Source organism: Sarcophilus harrisii, chromosome 2 (genome assembly GCF_902635505.1).
Source record: "Sarcophilus harrisii chromosome 2, mSarHar1.11, whole genome shotgun sequence".
In the NCBI taxonomy this organism is placed as follows: domain Eukaryota; kingdom Metazoa; phylum Chordata; class Mammalia; order Dasyuromorphia; family Dasyuridae; genus Sarcophilus; species Sarcophilus harrisii.
This window is the reverse complement of record NC_045427.1, coordinates 419,466,502-419,489,677: the sequence shown is the minus strand read 5'-3', so window position 1 is coordinate 419,489,677 and position 23,176 is coordinate 419,466,502. Positions and strand designations below refer to the sequence as shown.

The window sequence follows — 23,176 nt, the reverse complement described above, 5'->3', positions numbered from 1 at the left end:
ATACACACAGTTTGATAACTTTCTTGAGCAGAGTTCCAAATTGTTCTCCAGACTGTTGGATCAGTTCACAACTCCACCAATAAGTTATCAATATCCCAGTTTTGCCACATCCTCTCCAACACTTGTCATTATGAAAGCTATTAATATAAAAAAAATAATAAATCCAAGGGTCAGAACCAGCCTGGGTCTGGCACATAGTTCATGTTAAGGATTAATTAGTGGATTGTGGGAATTACAAAAGTACTATCTGAGCCTCTGAGGGAAAAGATTTAGACTAGAGTCTTCTTCCTTCCCCTTGGCCTCCCCTGACACTGGGCAGGGGCTGGCTAAATTGGTCTGGTTCTGGTCTTGTGCTCAGTCTGAAACAATTTTGGTTCCATTTCCAAGGGAGTCAGAACTTCATTTTTATGGAGTGTTCCAACCCTGCCCCCACCCACTGCTGCTCTCTTTGCCCAGAGTGTTCCCCTTGGCCTCCACTCTGTTGCTCTTGGCCAGAGCAACCTTTGAAGACCATTCAGCTGTTCCTTATGGGCACAAAATATCTCCCCTTGGACTCTAAGACAGCGGGATGCTCAGTCCAGGAAGTCTGTGCCTCTGGCTCTCCAGGGTCAGCCCAACTCACCCTAGCTCTGCAGGTACAACTCCTGGGAGCCAGGAGGACAAGGCCTGGCTTGTCTCTGCCCAATTTCAGCCATTCTGGCTGAGCCTTGGGGGTCTGCAGATTCTCCCCTTCTAAGCCCACAGCCCCCACCCCGCCCCCACTTTGCTCAGTCCTCAGGCTGAGCCTCTGGATTCTCCCCTGGGTCATGTATCCACCAAGGAGGAGGCAACCATCCCAGTGCCAAGGGCTCTAAGCCCAGTCTCCTAAATGAAAGCCAAAGGCTCACTGCCTTGTGGGATTTAATGCATCTAACAGGGAATCTTCAGTTCTGGGGAGGCCTGTGTGCTTAGAACAGTGCGTGGCACAGAGAGGATGTTTGGTTAATGCTAGTGAACTTGCTCAACTTTCAGCCTTGGTTTAAATTCCCAAAGGGGAGAGAAAATGTTGGGAGACACAGTGTCTCTCCCCAGGTCGGTTACAAAGTCCAGGCAGAAGCTGGCCTCTGAGGACCTCTTCTAAAAGCCCAAGCCAGGACAGGCTCAGGTCCCCGGCTCAGGGAGGGTCAGCAACTGTGTACAGGGACCATGGGTAGGACAGATTTCCTGCAGTAGCTCCCCCGACTCCATGTTCCCAGGTTGTTATCAGCCTCCTAGGCCCGCCCCAGAGAACTACCCACAGCTCATGAGACTTAGTGACTCACAGCCACCTGACCTTGACCAGGGAAGGGGAGGAGGACAAAGGCCCTTGCTGGGGATTTCCATCCTGCCACATTTACCAACCTTATTCTGGAGCTAGAGGAATTAGAGGCAGTGATATTTATACAGTACTTTAAAGTCTGCAGAGCATTTTCATTTGATCCTCACCCTAACCCTCTGAGAAAGAAAGGAAAGGAGAAAAACAAGCATTTATGAAGCACCCATTCTGTGTCAGATACTTGTGTGTTAAATGCTTTACAAATATCTCATTTGATACTCACAACCACCCTGAGAGACAGGTGCTGTTATTATCCCCATTTTACAAGTGAAGAAAATGAGGAAGATGAAGGTTAAAAAGACTCGGCACAGAGCCAGCAAGTGTCTGAGGGCTGATTTGAACTCACATCTTCCTGACTCCAAAGTCTAGTGGTCACCTAGCTCACTATAAGTTATTCATAATTATTCATAATTAACAATATTATTATAAATAATAGCTAGCATTTGCTTAAGCACTTTAAGGTTTGCAAAGTTTCATTTATATTCATTTCTGTTTCACAATAACTCTGCTCTGAGTTAGGTACAATATGAGGAAATATTGTTTTACAAATGAGGAAATAAAGGCTGAGAAAGGTTGGCATGGTGGATAGAGTGCCTGATCTAAATCAGCCTCAATCAGGCCTGAAATACTTGTTGGCTATGTGACCCCAGGCAAATCATTTAACCTCTGACTTGCCTCCAGTTCTTCTTCAGCTAAATGGGGATAATAATAGCATCTACCTTCCAGGTTGTTGTAAAGATCAAATTAAATAAAATTTGTAATGCACCTTGAAAACATCAATGTGCTTTATAAAGGCTAATATGTACACATATATATGTAGATGTGTGTATTTTCAAGAACACATCAGGAAAGATATTCAGATAGGGGCCTTCTTCTAACATAAGCTGGCCAGACCCCTTGGATCTGACAAAGCCTTCCTGGCTTCCTCATTCATCCAAGCTTTTCCAGGTTGATGCTTAGAACTCCCTGGGATGGGAGATCTCACTCTGACCCATTTCCCACCCTATTCCCCATCTCATGTCCTACCAAATCTAAAGCAGATCCTATGGTAAAGAGCAGCTCTTGCCCCATTGGTGAAAGAAACCATTTGGTTCACTGGGAAGAGAGAATCAAATCTGGAGGTTCTGTTTCATTCCTGGCACTGCTCTTACTGCTTGTTGGATCCCGGGTAATAGCAGTAGTAATAGCAATAAATAATGTCACTCAATAGGAAGTTGCTAAACCCCTGTAGGCTTTCCTTTCCTTGTCTGTAAAATAAGGTTGGTTTAGATGACCTTTGAGGCGTATTCCAATTCTATTTCTATGACTCTAACTTGGTATCTGTGTATGTCAGCTAGCTCTTAGTGGAGGATGGAGGCCACAAGCTTTCACCATGAGGACTGGACTCTACTGACCTCTAAGGTCCTGTCCAGCTCTAAATTCCCACATCATCCGGGAGGCTGGCAGGGTAATGCCTTGGCTTCTGGCCCTGGAGAAGTCTGACAAGACCGGAGCAAACTCCCTGAGTCACCCTTAGCCACAGTCCAAGGGCCCAGAATCTGAGTCCTGCCTATCTCCCTAGGAAAGCACTGGATGGGGCTAGGCCAGGCTCAGCTGGGCAAGGTACAAGCAGGAGGGGGGGTGGCCAAAGTAATTGAAAGTAGGGATATTCCCCCTCCCTCCCCAAGTTTCTGGTACTTTCAAGAATGTTTTCTGCCCCAGCACCAAGCAGAATTCCTTCCACTGTGCCAGGGTTCTCCCCTCTTGCTGCCCTATTTCTGAGTAGCCAGCTCACCTTGGTGGACTTCTTGTCACCATCTCCTTCCTGTTCCCTTTCTTCTGAGCCTGTTTCCTCATCAATAAAATAAAGAAAAAGTAGTGCCTACCTGACAGAATCGTCAGGAGAATCAAGTAAGATGATGTATGGCAAACTCTCTAGTAATCAATGAACATCTATGTATTAAGTCTCCACTAAGTGCCAGGCGCTGTGCTAGGGGCCAAAACTGAAAAGCCTGCCTTCAGGAAGACATGCCGAGGTTCAAACACAGACAAAAGCGTGTGGGAAATCATTTCACAGGAGGCACTTGCTGCTGGAGACATCAGGAAAGGAGATGGGAAATGGAGCAAAGGCCAATTTGGTCGGATCACAGTAGGTGGGAAGGGGAATTAATGTGCTGTGAGTCAGGAAAGATACAGCCAAGGTGTGAAGAGTTTTAAGATATAAACAGAGGAGTTTATACTTCAGTCCAGAAGTAATAGAAAGCCACTGGGGTTCACTGAGTAGGAGAGCTTATCTAAAATGCACTATTTGATAAGCTTCCTGAGGGGAGGCCTAGAAAGAAGGAAGAAGATAGCTTACAGGGAAGGGAATAAGAATTTATAGAGAGTCTACCATGTCCCAGGCACTGTGCTTTATAAATATTATCTCATTCTGGAGAGCATTTTGGAACTATGCCCAGAGGGCTATCACATTGTACCTTTAGATCCAGCAATGTCTATACTGGGTCTGTATTCCAAAAGATCATAAGAGGGAAAACGACCCACATGTGCAAAAATGTTTGTAGCAGCTCTTTTTGTTGGTGACAAAGAGTTGGAAATTGAATAGATCCCCAACTGGGGAATGGCTGAATAAGTTATGGTATATGAACATTGGTTTAGTCCTAAGGGAACTATCATTAAGCCTAATCGATCGAAAGTTAAGAATGTTACATTTTTTTTTTTTATGTTCAGTGTGATGAAATATTATTATTCTATAAGAAATGTCTGATTTCAGAAAAAAAATGGAAAGACTTATATGAACCTATGCTAAGTGAGCCACAATATTATGTGATGGCTTTGGCTCTTCTCCATACTGAGGTGATTCAAGTCAGTTCCAATGGATTTGTGATATAAAGAACCATTTACATTTGGAGAGAGAACTATGAAGACTGAATCTGGATCACAGCATTGTATTTTCACTTTTTTTGCTGTTGTTGGTAATACATATTTTTTTTCCTTTTTCCTTTTTTCCCTTTTGATGTGATTTTTTTTTTTTTTTGTATGCAGCATGATGAATATAGAAAAATGTCTAGCTTACACGAACTGATGCTGAGTGAAATGAGCAGGACCAGGAGATCATTATATACTTCAACAACAATACTATATGATGACCAGTTCTGATGGACCAGGCCATCCTCAGCAACGAGATCAACCAAATCATTTCTAATGGAGCAGTAATGAACTGAACTAGCTATGCCCAGAAAAAGAACTCTGGGAGATGACTAAAAACCATTACATTGAATTCCCAATCCCTATATTTATGCACACCTGCATTTTTGATTGCCTTCACAAGCTAATTGTACAATATTTCAGAGTCTGATTCTTTTTGTACAGCAAAATAACATTTTGGTCATGTATAAAAAAAAAATGTCTAGAAGAATTGCACATTGGATTACTTGCTCTCTAGAGGAAGGGGAAGGTGAGGGGAGAGGAAGAAAAAATTGGAACACAAGGTTTTGCAAGGATTAATGTTGAAAACTTTTCTGTGTGTATTTTGAAAAACAAAAAGCTATTATGGTAAATTAAAGACATAAAGATAAAACAAGCAAACAAAATCAAAACTAAACATCTCACTATAATTTAGAGAGGCAGGGACTATTATTAATCTATTTTTTAAAGTGGAGGAAATTGAGGCAGAGGTTAAATGACTTGTACAGGGCAACACAGCTAAGAAGTGTCAGAAATTCCTGACTAGGGGCTTTGAGCTTTGTTTGTTTTATCACTTGACAAAATCCTAACAAGAGAACTCCCAGTGACCAAGAATCATAGAAATGAGCCCATGATCCAACTGTCCTTTGGACTGAAGTGAAACAAGTCTGTCTCATTGACAGTGCTAATCAAACCCTTCCTTCTTGGCTCAGTGATTTGGATAGTAATATGTTTTAATCAACATAATCATCAGAAGCCCCAAGCCAATCAATCAAAAGGCATTTACTAAGGGTTTATTATTGGTCTGAGATTGTGCTATACATTGGGGATACAAAGACAAAAAGGAAAAGTCCCTACTCTCAAGGAGTTTACAATCTATGGGAAGGTGGGGGTGGAGGTGGTAGTATGTACATACAAAAATATAAACAAAATTAATGCAATATAAATTTTGAGAGGGCACAAGAAACTGCGGGAGCTGGGAGAGGTTTCATGTAGATTATCATCTCTTTAGGTAAATTTTGAAGGAGACCAAGAATTGTGGAGGTCAACTAATTGTCACAGTACATAGAGAATCTGCCCGAAGTAAGGAAGACCCAAGTTCAAATCTAGCCTCAGACACTAGCTATGTCGCCCTGAGCAAGTCACTTTATCCTGTTTGTCTGTTTGCCTCATTTATAAGATAAGATGGAGAAGGAAATAGCAAACTACTCCAGTACGCTTTGCTAAGAAAATTCAATTGCTTAAAAAAAATTCTAACAACAAAGAGTGGAAAGGTTCAACTCTAATACTGGGCCTCCTCCCGGAGAACCCAGGCTGTCCCATAGGCCTCAGGAGACAATGGCTTGGCATAGGGGGTAGGCCCTAGGGGATGAGTAGGGGAAGAGTAAATCAATAAATAAGCATTTATCAACTATTTACTATGTGATAGTCGTTGGTATAGGATATTTAGCAAATTTATATATATTGTATAAATACATATTCATGTATAATATATATAAATTAAGATTATAATGCAATGTGCACATCTCACAATTTACACTTTGCCATTAAAATCTTAATTTAGATATGATTGGCCAAGTGGCTTTCGGAGTTGGAGGAAAATGGACTTTCTAAACTTAACAATGAGAGAGAACCGACAGCTCTTGGGAGCCGCTAACTCCCTAAGCTCCGGCCATCAGAGAGGGCTCATCTTTCCTTCTTGGCGAACCAGCAGTTCGCAAGCAAAGTTGCGGACCCGCCTTAGCGGGCAGCGGCATGACTGAGGGACGGAGCAGAGGCGGGCGTCAGGTGCGGGCAAGTCCTGGGAGCCCAAAGGCCTAAAAGTGAGTCTTGCCCCGCCGGGCATGCTGCCGAGCCCCCCGGTGGGGAACCGGGGAATCCCTCAGCCTTTGGAGCTGTGAAGCAGGGATGCTGAGGCCTCAGCGGACCTGGCGGGGTCTCTCCGTGCTCTGGCCCTCAGCTTGCTGCATGACAGGGGATGGGGAGGGCAAGCAGACCCTAATTTCTCATGCCCCCCCCAAAACGTAGGCTCTGCAGTTAGTGCCGGGCCCGGACAGTTCTGAAAGTTTAAAGGGCGACTCGAGTTACTTTCTCCGCGGGTGCAGAGACCTCCCTTCGCCACTGCCCTAGTACAGCATCCGTTCGTCCCCCTCCCGCGCTCCGTCAAACTCCTAGGACGCGACGCTTTCCTTGCCCCTCCACTTCTCCAAAACCCTAGGGTAGGCACACACGCATAGCCTCATCCCTCAACTAACCTCGCCACCGGTAACTTCCCGCCCCTTTTTCAGGAGCAAACTGGCCCGCCCTGGCCCCCCCAGGGCAGGCCCCCCTCCCAAACATGAATCCGCCAGGGTTTTCTCAGGGACGGGAGAGACCCCAGGGCCTCTGCTGACACCGGTGAAACCGCTCCCCGCCGCCTCCCAACACCTGCCCTGCGGGGGCACGGCGGCCCCGCGCAACTCTCATTTCCCGGGAAGGCCCCGGCGCCTCCCGAGGGCCGGGGCGGCGCCTCCCCTCCCCCACCTCCCCTGCTCATCTCCCCAGAGGATGCGTGATTCACTTCCGTGCGTTCATCGGCACACGTGCGTGCAGGGAGGAGGGGTTGGGGAAGGGGGTTAGGGGACGCGGACCGGAGGGGCGGGCCTGGGGCGGCTGTGGAGGGGCGGAGGGGGGGCGCGAGTAATCATCGCTCCCGGCTCCGCCCCAGCTTGGGCGGGGACTTTGCCATCGACTATAAGACCTGGAGCGGGGACGCCCCACGCCAGAGCAGCTATTCCTCCGTCCCGACTTGCCGGTGGCGCCCATTAGCTCCTTGCCGCGGCCCGCCCGTGGGTTCCGCTCCCCAGTCCGAGTCCGAGTCGCTGCCCGGCCTCCCCGTTTAGAGCAGCGCGTCGCCGGCGCCGACGATGGAGCGGCTGACCGTGAAAGCCTACCTGATGGGCAAAGAGGAGGCGGCCCGGGAGATCCGCCGCTTCATCCTGGAGCTGCCCGACGGCCCGGGGGGCTGCGAGTCGCTGCTCCAACGCGTGGCCGAAGTGTTCCCGGCGCTGCGGCCTGGGGGCTTCCAGGCGTACTACCGCGGTGAGGCGGGCAGGGCCGAGGCCGCGGGGGGCGGGGCCGCGGGGGCGGGGCCGCGGGAAGGGAGTTGGGGGGCACGCTCAGCCCCCCGAGCCCGGGGCCGACCTGACCGGGTCCGGCCGCGCAGCTTGTTTACCTGGCGCCGGGCCAGACTGAGCCGCCTTACGTAACCGGCCCCGTGTGCAGTGACGCAGCCCGAACTGCCGAGCCGGGCCCGGCCGAGGCCTCAGTTTCCCCGGGTCTGGCCCCGAGCCGCGGCGGCTTCTGCCCGGGGCCGTCTGTGGCCCACTTTGTATTTAAAGCTGCCTAAGGTGCAAGGCCTTGGGGCTGAACGGCCCGCACGCCTTCTAGGGATTTGCGCGGGGGAGGGGGAGGTAGGAGCGCTCCGTTACGGATGTGTGGTTCTCTGCCTGGTACCTACTGAGGCAATTGTGCGGCTAACGGCGCATTCTGTAACTTTGAGCAGCGCCCGGATGAGCGGAGATAGGCGTTTTCGGGAGGAGAGCTACGGGGTGCGGGAGGGTGGGGATAGGGTTTCGTATTCCCAGTCCTCGTCTGCCCTCGGCTTAGAAAAGCTCGGGGGGGGGGGGGGGGGGGGGGTGTCCGGCGTGAGAAAGCAGTTCTAGCTTAGGGCGAGACTCAAGCCGAGCCGTCCCGTCGCTGCGCGCCTCAGTCTGCTAGTCCGGGCAACGGGACTCCAGCGCAGTCTCCCAGGGGGGTTGCGAGGATCAGCTGAGAGACTACAAAGCGCCTGGCACCTGGGAGTGGAGCAGAAAAGCTGTTAGCGCCGCGGCAGCCTGGGCTCGGGCCCGGCCGCCAGCCCCCTGCTCTGTGGCCCTCTGTTGGCACTGCCTCGTCCTGGAGCGGGGCCCGCTGAGGCCTGCCTGGCCACGTGCCTCCCTTCCCTCCCTGCGCGTGCTTGGGGAAGCCCTGCCCCCGTACCGCCCTCAACTTTCTCCCTCGGCCGGGCAGAAGCTTCCAGAGCCCGGGGCCTCGTGACTGCGAACAAACTTGTAAAACAACTTGGGATCCCCACGGCTTGGGCCAGGCCGAAGGTAGCCAAGGTGCCCCTCCGCTGGGGGAGGGAGCCGCGCCCGGAGGTTAATAGTGGCGCCCTAAGCTTCGTGCACATCCAAAGGCCTCTCCTGCTCAGTCTGACGTGCCAAGCAGGAAATAAACAAACGTGCGTCTATAAAGCACGCCGTGTCGCCTATGATCCGGGAACGGAAGGCACTGTCCTCAGGGGGTCGGGGAAGGCCTACGTGCAAGGTGGAATTTTAGTGGGGACTTGGAGGAAGCCAGAGCCCGAGGGAGAGCCTTGCAGGCTCGGTGGCACGGCCTGGGCCAAGTGCGGGACACATTGGTGGGGCCCGCGCAGGCCCAAGGCTCCCGCTGCATGGAAAGAACATCCAGGGGAGGAAGATGTAACAAGACTGGAAAAGTAGGTAGGTCGTGAACAGGACCAAAGGAGTTTCATTGAGGAGGAGGAAGTGGGTTGATGAAATCTGAGAACCACAATGGCCGAATGGAGAATAGATGGAAATGAGTAGAGACTGGAAGCTGGTGTGAAGTGATGTAGGGTCAGTAGAGAAATGTTGTAATGGTGGAACCCCCCCCCCCCTTTTTTTTTGATAAGGAGGGGGTGAGAGATAGTGAGAAATCCAGGGAAATTTAGAAGGATCTGATGTTGCCCTCGACAGCAAAGAGAGATAGAAGGGGCAGGGTTTAAGGAAAAGATTCTGCTTTAGACTTAACTGAGTTTGAAATGTCTAGTTCAATCTAGTTGTCTGGCAGTTGGAGATGAGAAGTGGTAGGTTTAAGAATCATTTCCATAATTTTTTTTCTCATTTTTTCCTTTTTGATGTGATTTTTCCTGTGCAGCTTGATATCTGGAAATATATATAGAATTGCATATATTTAACATGCATTGAATTACTCTAGGAGAAGGGGGAGAGGGAGGGAAAAGGAGGGGGGGAAATTGGAACACAAGGTTTTACAAGGGTGAATGGTGAAAATTATCCGTGCATACCTTTTGAAAATAAAAAGCTTTAATTAAAAAAAAAAAAAAGGCTATGCAAGGGTCAATATCCGTGCATGTTTTGAAAATAAAAAAGCTTTAATAAAAAAAAGTACATGTTGAGAAAGTATATGTTTGGGAAAATAGAATACTATTGAAAATTTTAAAAGAGACAGTTCCAGAAAAATGAGGAGAGAGAAAAGGCCCATTGGATTTGGCAACTAAGATCTTAAGTAATTTTCATGGATCTAGATGGGGAAGACAGAGTAATGAAAGGATAAGGTGTTGGAATCCAGATTATGAGGGGTGGAGAAGAGATAGAGAAAGGCAGCGATATAGAGTATAAAGATTAGAAAAAGGGAATTTTCTTGGAAGAAATTTGCCCATGAATACTAACTTTCCCATTCTGGGATTCCCTTAGTCAATTGGTGGATAGAATTTAGAATTTTAATTCAAATTTGGTCTTTCTGATGCTGATAACCTGATTGCCTCTTTTTTCACCTGTAAAATAGTACCTATTTCAAAGGGCTGTTTGTAACCATAAAATGAGGGGGGAAAATTATTCAGAGCTGTACATCAATTTTGTGGTGTTTATTTTCCTCACTCCAAAGTTAGTTCTATCTTCATTGTACTTGGTTTGAACCTTGCCTCTACTTTGTATACTGTGTGAGGGCTGGACCTTTTTATATAAATGCCCAGATATTAGGTTTACTGGCCTTCCTTCCCTCCCCCATTATTTTCAAAATATGCATGGTTTTCCCAATTTTAAGGTCTTGGATTCTATGGGAGGTAGAAATTATTTGCAGGACTGTAGGGGAGTGGGTTCGGTTTCATGATTTTTTTTTTTTTTTAAATGAGCTCCAAAAGGACCCATGACGACCATCTAATCTAAGCCTCATTTTTTACTTGGGTGCTATAAAAGGAAATGGGATTTGAGTACCACTTCCACTGTAGCACATTGCCCCTAATCACTAGGGAAGGTGTCTTCTAGCTTCAAATCTGATTCCACATCTGGGAAGTTGGACTTTGGGGGAAGGGAGAGAGCCCGGGGGCAGGGAGTTGTAGAAGTAAACTGTCTGAGGGCAAACACTGTCTTTGGCCTCTTTTGTTTCTCTAGCACTTAATAAAAGCCTTGCTTGGGGATGGGCTGTTCTCCAAAGAGCCTTCCCAGATTCCCCTTGGGTAGGGAGTGGTGACAGCATGGAGAGCCTTTTGGTGGCAAGGATCCAGGGAAGAAAGGAACTGAACCCCAAGCCTAAGCACTTCACAAATATCTCTCCTTTGATCCTCAGAGTAACCCTAGGAGCATAATTGCTGTTGTTAACCCCATTTTACAGATGAGAAAACTGAGGCAAACAGTTTACTTGTCCAGGGTCACACAGCAAGTAATGGTCTGAGGCTAAATTTGAAGCCGCCTCTTCCACACCTCAGCACTCTTAGCTGCCAGGGTATGTGTCTTATGTATCTTATTTCCCCTTCTTCCCACATAGAAAAAAGATAAACGGGAGAAGGGAAGGGCATCAAACACTTGGGGTACAGTCCCCAGGAACCCCAGGAATGGTGCTGAGGCCTAGGAGTAATTAAGGATTAATTAAGACACTAATTTAAACACAAATGGAGCCAGTTTCATATACGGTATTTTAGACTTTCTATACACTATACCTTCCATCAAGAGTTTGTATTTATTTTTTTCCACAAAGACTTCTTTTTGCTCTTTTCCTCTTTATTTGTTGGTTCTGCTGTAGGGCAATGAGTGAAGACCCTAGAAAGTCTTTACCTGGCTGTGCTTGTTGAATTACTTTTCCCCAAGGGATATTTTAAAAACCTTTCATCTCTGAAGGCTTTTCTGCCTCGTTGGTGCAGTTGTGTATTTGATGTCCAGGTCTTAGACTTGGCACCAGGCAAAGTTCTTTTTCCCCTTTTTCCCCTGCCTTCCTCAAGGAGATTTTGACCTGGTCAGGTGGCACTGATTTTTGAGGTAGTCCTTTGTATCTCCATGGTAAACAGGAAAAGAGCTATGAGGGATTTAATTTTAATAGCATTTTATTTCCCAAATACATTTAGTTAAGTTTTCAATAATCATCTTTTCAGAACCTTGTGTTTCCGATTTTTTTTTTTTCCTCTTTCCCCTCTCCTCAAGACAACACGTTAGCTATGTATAGAGAAGGAAATGGAAAACCACTTAATTATCTCTGCCAAAGAGGGTGTTTCATTTGGCCAGTTCTGATTTTTAAGAGCCAGGGGTGACAGCCTTTTCAGTTGACCAGAGGCTGGTGATTCCTTTCCCCAGAAATTTAGGTTCTAGAATTGTAGAGAAATTCAGGATCCTGTCTGGTTCAATTCATACATGAATAGGCACTCCCTCTATAACATCCTTAAGAGCAAAAAATAAATGAATGAAAACAGCATTTTCTTAGATGCCATTTACTGGGGATATAAATTTAAAAATCAAGGCAGATTCTGCTCTTCAGGTTGCTCACACTAATTGGAAAGAAAAGTTCAGCTTTTGTAAGACAAATGGAAAAACCTGCAAAGAGGGAATAGGAGGGATGGAGGGGAAGGGAATGTTCCTTATTGAATTGGACTAGTCACACACACTTCTCTACCCCTGGAAGCCATTTTCCCCCTCAAACCTAGATTTATTGGTTTAAGTAAATTTATTGATAAACTTAGTGCCTTAATGACTGGCAGCTACCACCACCACTAGGAATCCTGTCCCAGTATGCAGTGTACTGAGTCAAGCCAGCCCAACTCCCATTGACCTTTTGCCCAGTCCCCACCAAACACTGGACACCCACAGAAAAGCAGAGGTATGTCAAAATACACGGGTTTGATTTTTGACTACTTCAGTCACTCCTTTCTGGTCTGACCTTTTCATAAGTCGCTTTAAGTTGGCAGAACATCAGACCTCCCCATGGGTAATATGGGGTCAGTGATACTTTTACTGATTCCTTCATATGGAGTCACTGCAAAGGCCTCAAGCAAGATGATGGATGGAAAAACCCGTCTTTGTAAACAGAAGTGAGCACTGTGACCCTCTTTAGTCCTAGCCCTGTTTAAAGTTGATCTGTGGTTAGTCTCTAGGGCAGGAGTGAGGAGTTTTTTCCATTAGAGACAAATGACCAAAAACTCCAACCTGGATTAGTGTCACGTGGGTAGTTGGGATTAATGAGTACATGCAGTCCGCGGAGGAGAGAGCTTTGTGTCAGGCAGAAAATGGGAAGCCTTATGCAAATAGCGCAATTGATTTGAACATTACATTTCATTTTTATTTTAAAACCTAGATGAAGATAGGGACCTTATTGCCTTCTCCAGCGATGAGGAGCTGTGCATGGGTATGTGCTACGTTAAAGAAGGCCTCTTTCGGATTTACATAAAAGGTGAGAATGGGGTTAAAGCAGGGTTCTAATTTCTTACAGTCTGGGCTTAGAATGGGGACAGTCCTGGGTTGGAATCTTTTTTTTCCTGTCCTCAGTTTGCTCATTTGTAAAATGGGGCTAATAATACTTGCAATGGATCACCTTGAAGGTGCTTGTGAGAAAAGCTCTTTGCAACCTTTTTAAAGCTCTCTAGAAGAGGACCTCTGAGGATAGTGGCCCAGAGGAGTTGAAATCATATATAAGGCAGGTGCCGATTGTGATTACAAAGCCAGCTGCCACTCTGCTCGATGCTTTGAGGAATGTTGTTGTTGTGTTTCTTCCTTGTGCACTCATTTTTAGAAGAAAAGTTTCCTTCCTTCTGGTTCTTTTGGCTTTTGTCAGAACTAAGGGTTTCAGGGATAGGCACTCGTGGAACTGAGAGTACATATTCTAGGTCTCTCTTTTTAAAAAAACAAAATAAACTCAGACATCTGGTTTGTGGCCATCCTGTTAATGAAGGCTCCCTTAGGTTTTGAATAAAGCCAGTTGCCAAGCTCAAGTTCACTAAGGCATAGACTCTGCCCCTGGGACTCCTGGAACTTTGTTCTAACAAGTCCTGAGGGGTTAAAACGAAAGGGGGAGAAGGGGTGGTCTATTGGGAAAAACAGGCTTTCTGTCTTGAGTCCTGTAATTGAATTCCAGGGTTAGTCTGAGAATGAGACACTGAGAGAGGGTTCTGAGTGAAGCATGAATAGTAAAGTACTTTTTGACAGTTTAAAATGATTTTAAAAAATATTTTAATATCTTTAGCTCTTAACCTTTTTTTGGGTGGGTATCCCTTGTACTCAAGAGGTTTTTTTGAAAAAAGATTTTTAAAAAGAGTTTCCCAAAGCATTCAGCACTGTTGGCCAGTTCTGACAGCATATACAGTATCCACCACCATGACCCCTGCCCCAGCTTTGGCCAAGAGGGGAGGGAACCCCATTTTCTGAACTCTGCTGAGGGGTCAGGCTGTGTTATGTTACGTGGCATTTGGCTCAGTGGTTGGTTCTTTTCTCTGTGTGGTTTCTTGGGCAGATTGATTGCTGTTCCTGCTTGCTTCGTTCTGCATCTGTTCGTATAGCTCTTTCCTTGCTTTGCTTCTGGCCCTCATCGCTTGCATCCTATTTAAGTGACTTAGTTGGCCTTTGCAGCCATGCTCTGCTGCTGGAGCCGGGGGGCCAAGCTGAAATCTTCTCACTTGTCCTTGTAGAGAAGAAAGAATGTAAGCGGGAGCATCGTCCCTCTGCCCAGGAGGCTCCCAGTAACGTGGTGCATCCCAACGTGATCTGTGACGGTTGCAACGGGCCGGTGGTGGGGAACCGCTTCAAGTGCACCATCTGCCCCGACTACGACCTCTGTAGCAGCTGTGAGAGCAAAGGGCTTCACAAAGAGCACAACATGGTCATCTTCCAAAATCCCATCACCGCCTACCAGCCTGAGGTGAGGGGTGAAAAAGTGGGAGACACAGCTAGATGGTGCAGTGGGTGGAGCACTAGCCCTTAAGTCAGTAGGATCTGAGTTCAAATCTGGCTTCAGACACTTAACACTTCCTAGCTGGGTGACCCTGGGCAAGTCACTTAACCCCAATTGCCTCAGCAAAAACAAAATTCACTTTCACTATGTCATTGGTAGGTGCATGTATATATATATATAATTAAATCCAATAAACATTAGTGAAGCATATATACTGTGCACTGTATAGTATACTCCAGCTGAGAGTTCTTGCCTTAAAGGAGATTATATAGTTTCTCAATGGATAAATATCAGAGATAAATTATATGCAAGGCAAAGTTAATTTTGAATTGGGGCAGGTACCAGCAGGGTACACTGGGTTGGAGGAGGGCCGGGTTGGTACATATACAACTCTAACCTCTGGGACTGTGACTGATTTTTTCAGTGGGTTTCCCGCCGACGGTGGTTTCAGAAGGTGAGACAAGGAGGGAGTATTCCCCCTTTTGGATGGATGCCAGGCTGGGGATTTGTTTCTTCTCAGTCCCTCAATCAGAATGTTCCGCAGGCACAACCTTGCGCAACTCCCTGCAGCTCAAGAGCAGAACAAGGTCAGATGGGGTTGGGTTCTTGCTTTGCTATTGGAATTGTCATAATCCTTTGATGTACCTGGGATCTGCAAGCCTTTGGCAAAGGAGGTGAATTATTTTTATCAGGGGAAGAGAAAGGATTTGGCCCAGTTCGTGATCTTCTGGAACTAGAACTAAACACATACACTTTTCCTCATTGGCTTTTTCTTTTTTTGTTTTTAAATGCTTCAGCTAGTACTAATTCACAACAGGACCCCAATGTCACCTTCCTGCATAATGTAGGTGAAAGTGTGGCTGCTGTTCTTGGCCCTCTGGGTAAGTGTTATTTTAAATTATTTGGGATTTTTATCTGTAACTTCCAAAAAGGAGTTGGCAGTTTGTAAAGAAAAAAAAAATTAAAGCTTATTTTCAAAACAGGAGTAGATAATTTTCAACAAAAAAAAGCCCCGTGTTCCAAATTTTCTTCCTTTAGATGGCAAGTAATGCATATTGTTAAAGATGTGCAAATTCTTCTACACATAATTTCCACAATTAATCATGCTGCATAAGAAAAATCGGATCAAAAAGGAAAAACTGGGAACAAATTGAGCTTGCAAAATTTAAAATAAATGTAATTGTGGTTTTAAACAATTCATGTTAATTGTCAGACAATAGGAATATCTGCCTCCCAGGCTTGTTGTAAGAATAATATGCCAATTAAATCAAAATCTATTAAAAGGAGCAAGAGCATAAAAGCTAGCAGTTCCCTGAGTTAATAATTCCTAAAGATTAGACACTGCATACAACACTTAAATTTCCTGGTTAATGGGAAACACAGTTTGGTTACTTGGCTGTCATGAAATCATGCAGATTCATGTGGAAAAAATGTTGGATAGCCATGGGCAATAACTTTTTGTAAGAGCCTTATGTCTATTGTTTATAAATTATTAGAAACAATTAAAAAGTTGCAAGATATAAATCAATCCGTATGAGTCATCATTGGCATATTTATGTTACCAACAAAGTCCAGCAACAAGATAAAAAGAAATCCCAATAACTATATAATGTCTACCTGCCAAGATATTTTTCACATAAATAAAGTTGGAACAATTGAAAGAATTTTAAGTTCTCTTAAGTAGGCCAAGCTAATATAATAAAAATGACAATTCCACCTAAATTAATCTACTTATACAGTGCCATACCATACTGCCAAGAAATTACCTTCATGCAGGTAGAAAAAAATAACAAAAGGCCAAGAATTTCAAGAGAATTATAATGTGTGTGGGGGGGTGAAGGTGAAGTCCACACACAGTGGGGTGAAGGAATAAACAAAGGAAATTGTCCTAGCTGTACCAGATCCCTTATATTTAGATACAAGTAGCAGCCATCAAAACTATATGGTACTGGCTAAGAATAGTGAATTTGTGGAATAGGCTAAATTCACAAGACACAATAATCAATGACTGTTAATCTAGTGTTAAACCCAAAGATGCCAGCTTCTAAGAATCACCATTTGACAAATTGCTAGAGAAGCTGGAAAAAAAAAAAGTAAGTGTAGCAGAAGCTAAGATATTGCCTAATATCTAACACCTTATAAGGTCAAAGTGAGTTCATGATGTAGATATAAAATGTGATACTAAAAGCAAATTAGGAGAACAAGGGATAAGTCTCGGTTCTATGGAGAGGAAAGGGATTTATGGCCTAAAAACTAGAGAACATTTATGAAATGCAAAATGGATCGTTCTGATTACATTAAATTTAATTTTTTGTGCAAACAAAACCAAAGAAGCGAAGATTAGAAGGGAAGCAGAAAGCTGAGGGGGGAGGGGGAATTTATAGCCAGTTTTTTTGATAAAAGCCTCATTTCTAAAATATATGAAGAATTGACTCAAATTTAAAAGACTGAGCCATTCCTCAATCGATAAGTGGTCAAAGAATACAAACAATTTTCAGATGAAAAATTAAAGCCATTTCTAGTTGTATGGAAAAGCTCTAAAATCACTATTGAGAAATGTAAATTAAGACAACACTAGATACTTATTTCACCCTTCAGATCAACTAAGGTGACAGGAAAACATAATAAATGCTGGAGGAGGGGGTGGTATAGGAAAACTAATATATTGGATGGTGAATTGTGAACTGATTTCAGCCATTCTGGAGAACTATAGCCAACAATGTCTCTGCTGGGCCTGTATCCTAAAGAATCATAAAAAAGGGAAAAAGGACCCACATGTGCAAAAAATGTCTGTAGCAGCCTTTTATGTAGTAGCAAGGAATTGGAAAATGAGTGGATGCTCATCAGATGAAGAATGATTGGAAAAAGTCATGATATATGAATGTTACTATTCTATAAGAAATGATGAACAGGTTAATTTCTGAAGTCAGAGACTTGAAGATACATGAACCTGATGCTAAATGAAGTGAGTGAAACCAGAAGAGAACATCATATAGCAACAAAATTATGCAATGATTAGCTCTGATGGACTTGGCTCTCTCCAACAATGAAGGAATTCAGGCTAATTCCAACAGACTTGTGATGGAGAGAACTGTCTGCACCCAGAGGGAGAACTGGGGGAATTGTGTGGATCACAACACGTAGTATTTTCATCTAATTTGTGTTGTTTGCTTGGTTTTTCTCTAGAAATGATCTTGTGCAACATGACATATGCAAAAGTCTAGAGGAATTGCACGTTTAACCTATATTGGATTGTTTCCTGGAAAAAAAAAAAAAGTCAAGGACAAAACTCTAGCTCAGTGATGATGGCATTTCTTTTGGCAGCTGAAATAGTGTTAATTTGCTCCCTGCTCGTCTGAACCAGGGCATAGTTTTTATAGTTGCCTGTGAATAAGACTTGGCCAGGGAAGGGGCTTTTCAAGTCATGTAGTCCAAACCTCTATTTGACATCGGAAACCAGAGAATTGTTAAAAGCTAGGATTCAAACCTAGGATTCAAGCTTTTCTGCCCCTACATCTAAAACTATGGCTCCTGGTTGGGTGTCTATTAGATTGTTTATTGTCTTTTTTAAAAATTTAATTTATTGTCTCTCAACTGAAGGGCCAAGTGAAGAGAAATCCTTCAGAGGGAAAATGGTTTTGAACTTGTCACAGTCAAAGGGGCTTGAATATAGTATCACAGTCCACTAAGAAAGCCTAACAAGGAGTTCCTTACTTAAAGGACTTCTTGGTGTTAAAGATTTGATTGAAAAATGGGGCCAGTGTTGGAAAGTTACCAGGTGGGAAAAACAGCGTGATGTGGTATAGTGGGTGTAGAGTTCCAGAGAAGAGGGGGCTTGGCAGCTGGCTACTGATGTTGTTCAGTTGTGCCCCAATCTGGACGTTTTCTTGTCCGTGTGGTTTGCCATATCCTTTTCCAGCTCCTTACAGATAGGAAACTGAGGTAAACAAGGTCAGGTGCTCAGGATCACAAAGCACAAGTGTCTTCCTGACTCTGGGTGACTCTTGTCCACTGCAGCCCTTGCTGTCCGAGCACACTAGCACACAGTAGGGAGAAAGAACAGCTAGACCTACAATCTCAATAGTATTGAAAGCTCCTGGGTGAACATACTCTATTAAGGATATAGTTGTTTAATGAATGTATTTAAACGGAACAAAAAGAAAGCCCTTTTGCAGCCATAGCTGGAGGAGAAAGCTGCCTCTTGCTCTGGAGGCCATTTCTCAAAGCTTGGACTTGTCTCTAGACATTGTTGCTGGAAGTGGAGCTTAGGACCATGTCCCAGCAGATTCCTCATTCCTTAAGTGGTTTTAACATAAGTAATCAATCTTGTTGAGATTTTGGAGTCCACTTGAAAGATGAGAAGATGGCATAGATTACCTTTTTGTATGAGTGCTTGCCATAGATCGGGAGGAGGAATTTGACCCCTTGTAAAAGCCTACACGCTGGTTTTTTATTTTGCTTTTTCCTGGAAATTTTCCTGATTTGTTTTTCTTCATTAAAACATGGAAAGCAGTAAGTCACAGGTTTGCATTAATAGTGCTTTTAATAATTCCTGGTGTTTTTATTCTTGCAATTTTAAATAATGTCTTCCTGATGCACTCTCCCTAACTACCAAAATCAACCCATCTTTTGTTGTTGCTTTTTTATTTCAGTAATATTTTGGGTTTTTCTTTTTTCAATTATACGTAAAGATAGTTTGCAGCATTGAGTTACAAAATTTTTTACCTCCCTTATGGTCTGGTATATATTACACATTTTAAGTCTGTTTTTATATTGGTCATTTTTTTTTTTTTTTTTGGCCATATGTTTCTTTTTTTTTATTTAATAGCCTTTTATTTACAGGATATATACGTGGGTAACTTTACAGCATTAACAATTGCCAAACCTCTTGTTCCAATTTTTCACCTCTTACCCCCCCCCCCCACCTCCTCCCCTAAATGGCAGGATGACCAGTAGATGTTAAATATATTAAAATATAACTTAGATACATAATAAGTATATATGTATTGGTCATGTTGTGAAAGAAAAGTCAGAAAAAGAGAAAAGCTACATGAAAAAAGCAACCAACCAAAACAGTATGCTTCAATCTGAATTCAGTCTTCACAGTTGTCTCTTGGAATGTCATTTTCTATCCCAAGTCCATTGCATTGTCTTGGATCACTCTATTGTTGAAAAGCCAAGACTTTCTGGAGCCATCCTGTGTAACAGAAAAATAGTTAGGACAGAGTGACCAGCCTTGTCGTATTTGCAACATTCTTCTCTTTTACTCTTCCTCCACCTGAGTGAAGGGATGTTCATGTTCCTTTTGTCGCTCCAAGGAAAAAAGATTGATTATGATCCCTCCCTTCATCCTCCCAGTTGTTGAGTCATTGGATTCTGTCTGGCTTCTCCTTGACCCTATTTGAGGTTTTCTTGGCAACGATATTGAGAATGTCGTTTCCTTCTCCAGTTGAGGAACCTGAGGCAACTGGGCAGGGATAAGCAACTTGGCCAGGACCACCCAGATTTAAATTCAGAAAAGATAAGTCTTCTTGGCTCTAGACCTAGAGCTCTATCCACTATGATACCTTGGTGCCCCCAGCTCAGTACCAGGTGTTTGATACATAAGCTAATAGATTCTTTAATGAATTTATTAGCTTTAATAAGAGTAGTAAGTTGCTTTGGGCCTCTAAAATATCTATTCTCATGAATTGAGAGAGCTCATTACAGTTAATCCAAGTGGTTTTCATTTACCTTATGGCAATCCTAAACTGCTTCCTGATGTTCCTTGCTCTTTTTAAGGTATTGACGTTGACATTGATGTAGAGCATGGAGGGAAAAGGACCAAGGTGACTCCATCCTGCTCTCAGTCTTACAGTGAGAAGAATAGTCCTCAGCCAAGTGACTGCTCGTCCAGCCAGAGCCAAGCCCAGAACTCTGAAATGGAGATGGCGTCCCTCTCTGAGCAGATGCAGAAGGTCGTTGTGAAGTGTTCAATGCAAGTGGATGAGCGCCCATCCTCAACCCAGGTGAGTGGAGAGCCTGGTCCCCTGAGGTCTGGGACAGCTGGGCTGTCCTACCCCTTCCTTGCTAACGAAGGCCACGTGTCTTTATGAATTCAGACACTTTTGTCCTGCTGAGCCACCTGAGGGTGATTGATCTCTGACCAAAACTTGAAATCTCAGAATGTCTCAGAATGAAACTCTGGAGACAGAATTATTGGCTCTTGAGTGGTTCTCCTGTTAACCTCTCGCCAGGCTGCCATGACAGCTTGGATCCCTCTGGTGTGTGGGCCTCCCCAGCTTCACGCTGTGGTCAAGCATGGTCTCCCTCCTGTAGGACCAGACCGAGGCTGGTAACAGTTCAGGAGGAGATGATGACTGGACTCATTTGTCTTCCAAAGAAGTGGATCCTTCCACAGGTGAACTTCAGTCCCTACACATGCCAAAAACAGATGGTCCCCACTGCGTGGGCCATTTCCAAGAAGGGCCCACGGGGCTCAGGGAAGCTGCCTTATACCCACATCTTCCACCAGGCAAGTGGTTTTGAGCAACTGAGAGTATTTGTTTTGGGGCTCCATCCCCTCCCCAGAGCAGCTGCCATGGCACTACAGAGGCAGGGTGGGGTGGTTCCCCTCTGGAGGGCCCCTTCAACTTGTAATACAGAAGTCCCAGTAGCCAAAGGCCCTGGGATAGGGTGGGACTGGGACCGAGCCTGGGCCTCGGAGCCTGAGTCTTGGGTAACCATCTTGTTTTCTGTAGAAGCAGATCCACGCCTGATCGAGTCCCTCTCCCAGATGCTGTCCATGGGCTTCTCCGATGAGGGCGGCTGGCTCACCAGGCTCCTGCAGGCCAAGTCCTTTGACATCGGGGCTGCTCTCGATGCCATCCAGTACTCCAAGCACCCGCATCATGCCTGTTAAGAGTTCTGCTCTTAACTCCCTCAGTTCTCAGTTGCTTTCCTGTATCCATACCACACTGACCTGTTGTCAGTCCCAGTTTCTCTGGAAATTAAGCTTATCTTTGAAGTTTAGTTCTGTGTTCACTTTTTGCTTAGGCCATCATGAGCATCTGTGCACCCACCTCTGACCGTCGTGTCATTGTTTCATGGGGGAGGCAGGAAATAGATTGAGGGGGACCGGCTCACCTTGGGCCTTGTTTCTTCACTGCTTTGTGAAGGAACAAATTTGTGAGGAGGAGGAGAAGACAGTCAGGTAGGGGAAATGAAGGGCCAACTTTGCTTTGTTTCAGTGTTCCCTTAGCTCTGTAAGAGAACTGGTTTGTGTCAGTTGTCTTAAAATTAAGTGGTGTTAACCTTTCACCTCTGTAACCAATTCTGCAGTTAACGTGAAGAACTGATGTTGCTTTCTTTGGTGGAAAAATTGCCATATCCAACACCATTCATTCAATAAACATTCATTCAGCCTTTTACTGTGTTCTTATCTATGGGGGAGGTAAATTTAGGTAAAACAATTCCTGTTTTCATGGACATCCACTTTTCCCTTAACGTGCACAAAATCACATAATTGTGTGTTGAAACTGGGACTAACAAGGCACAAATACTAGCACATAACTTCGATTTAAGATTGTTTTACACAATTGGAACTGGAAAGATAGAACTTATTTTAAATTTAATTAAGGGAAATTGTTTGATACCATGGATCTCGATGTTAAATTAACTAGGCTATTCCAAAACTATCCTACTTGCCTTTTTGTCCCTCCTAGTAAAAGTTTATCATCTCTTCAATGATAAACTTAATTTTAACTGGGTTGGTCCCCTTGCTTCAGTAAGTCTGTGAAACTTTGAAGAAAAAAGGTGCCAGTTAATTTGGTGATTTCAGAAAGAAGTGGTCCTCTATTTGAGAGGAATGGAATATTTGTTCCTAGCCAAGGCTGTGGTTTGAAAGACTCTGGAAAAGGAGGCTTCTGATAGAGAAGGCCCCAGGATCATGGGAGGGGGTGGTTTCAGAAAAAGGAAGAGGATGGGAAACAGGAAGAGGAGCATGCTACCCTGGTTAGAGCATTTTACAGCCCAACAAGCCAGGGAGGTTCTTGGAGATATAGCGGAACAACTATTCTGAATAGGGCTAGAATCTGGGGAGCAGTTTACTCATCTGTAAGATGAGGTTTGGACTACATGAGTTGTAGAATGGCTTCTAGCCTGAAATTATCATCCCATTTGAAAGAATGAGGCAGGAGCACCAGAAAGAGTATGGTTCTCAGTTATATGTATGGACGTATGAAGTATTTCCATATTCCATGGTTATGAAAAGAAATGGGAAATTGACAAAATTCCAACAAACACTTTGAGAGAATTAAAATGAGCAAGAAAATCATGAGGAAAAAGCTTACAACAGGTAAAAAAGAAAGGGTGATGCATATGGAAAATAAAAGAATCATCCAAAAAAATCAACAGAAGCAATCAATAGACAATACTGTTAAAACTATAGTTATTCCAGAGGCTCAGGAAGTAACTTCAAAGGGGATAAGAAACTATGCAGCTGCGATGTGACAGATTTGGAGGAAAGGCCAAACTTGGAACTGCTGATATCACAACAGCCAGAGAAAAGACTCAAGAAAACTGAGAAGCTATTTTTGATAAAAGGCAAATACAGAGTAAAAAAATTTTATTAGCAGTAATAAAGAATGGTTTAAGGGAAAGATCAGTAACAACTACAATGGTAAATGTAAATGAGTTGAGCTCTTTAGA

The 23,176-nt window shown here is 44.4% G+C and overlaps 1 protein-coding gene across 5 annotated transcripts; it reads left to right on the top strand.

Moving 5' to 3' along the window:
• Positions 1 to 7,166: 7,166 nt before the first annotated feature.
• On the top strand, positions 7,167 to 21,897 carry SQSTM1 (sequestosome 1). Of its 5 annotated transcripts, none has more exons than XM_031953825.1 (8): positions 7,168 to 7,600; positions 12,899 to 12,994; positions 14,226 to 14,455; positions 14,913 to 15,075; positions 15,286 to 15,369; positions 20,270 to 20,496; positions 20,807 to 20,888; positions 21,229 to 21,897. In XM_031953825.1, the coding sequence occupies exons 1-8, from the start codon at positions 7,426 to 7,428 to the stop codon at positions 21,387 to 21,389; spliced, it is 1,218 nt and encodes a 405-aa protein (XP_031809685.1). In that variant the 5' UTR covers positions 7,168 to 7,425; the 3' UTR covers positions 21,390 to 21,897. The 5 variants fall into 5 exon arrangements, with proteins under 5 accessions (XP_031809687.1, XP_031809685.1, XP_031809682.1 ...); XM_031953822.1 differs by having other exon boundaries at positions 7,169 to 7,600; positions 20,807 to 21,002; XM_031953826.1 differs by lacking the exon at positions 7,168 to 7,600 and adding an exon at positions 8,231 to 9,042 and having other exon boundaries at positions 20,807 to 21,002.
• Positions 21,898 to 23,176: the final 1,279 nt, after the last annotated feature.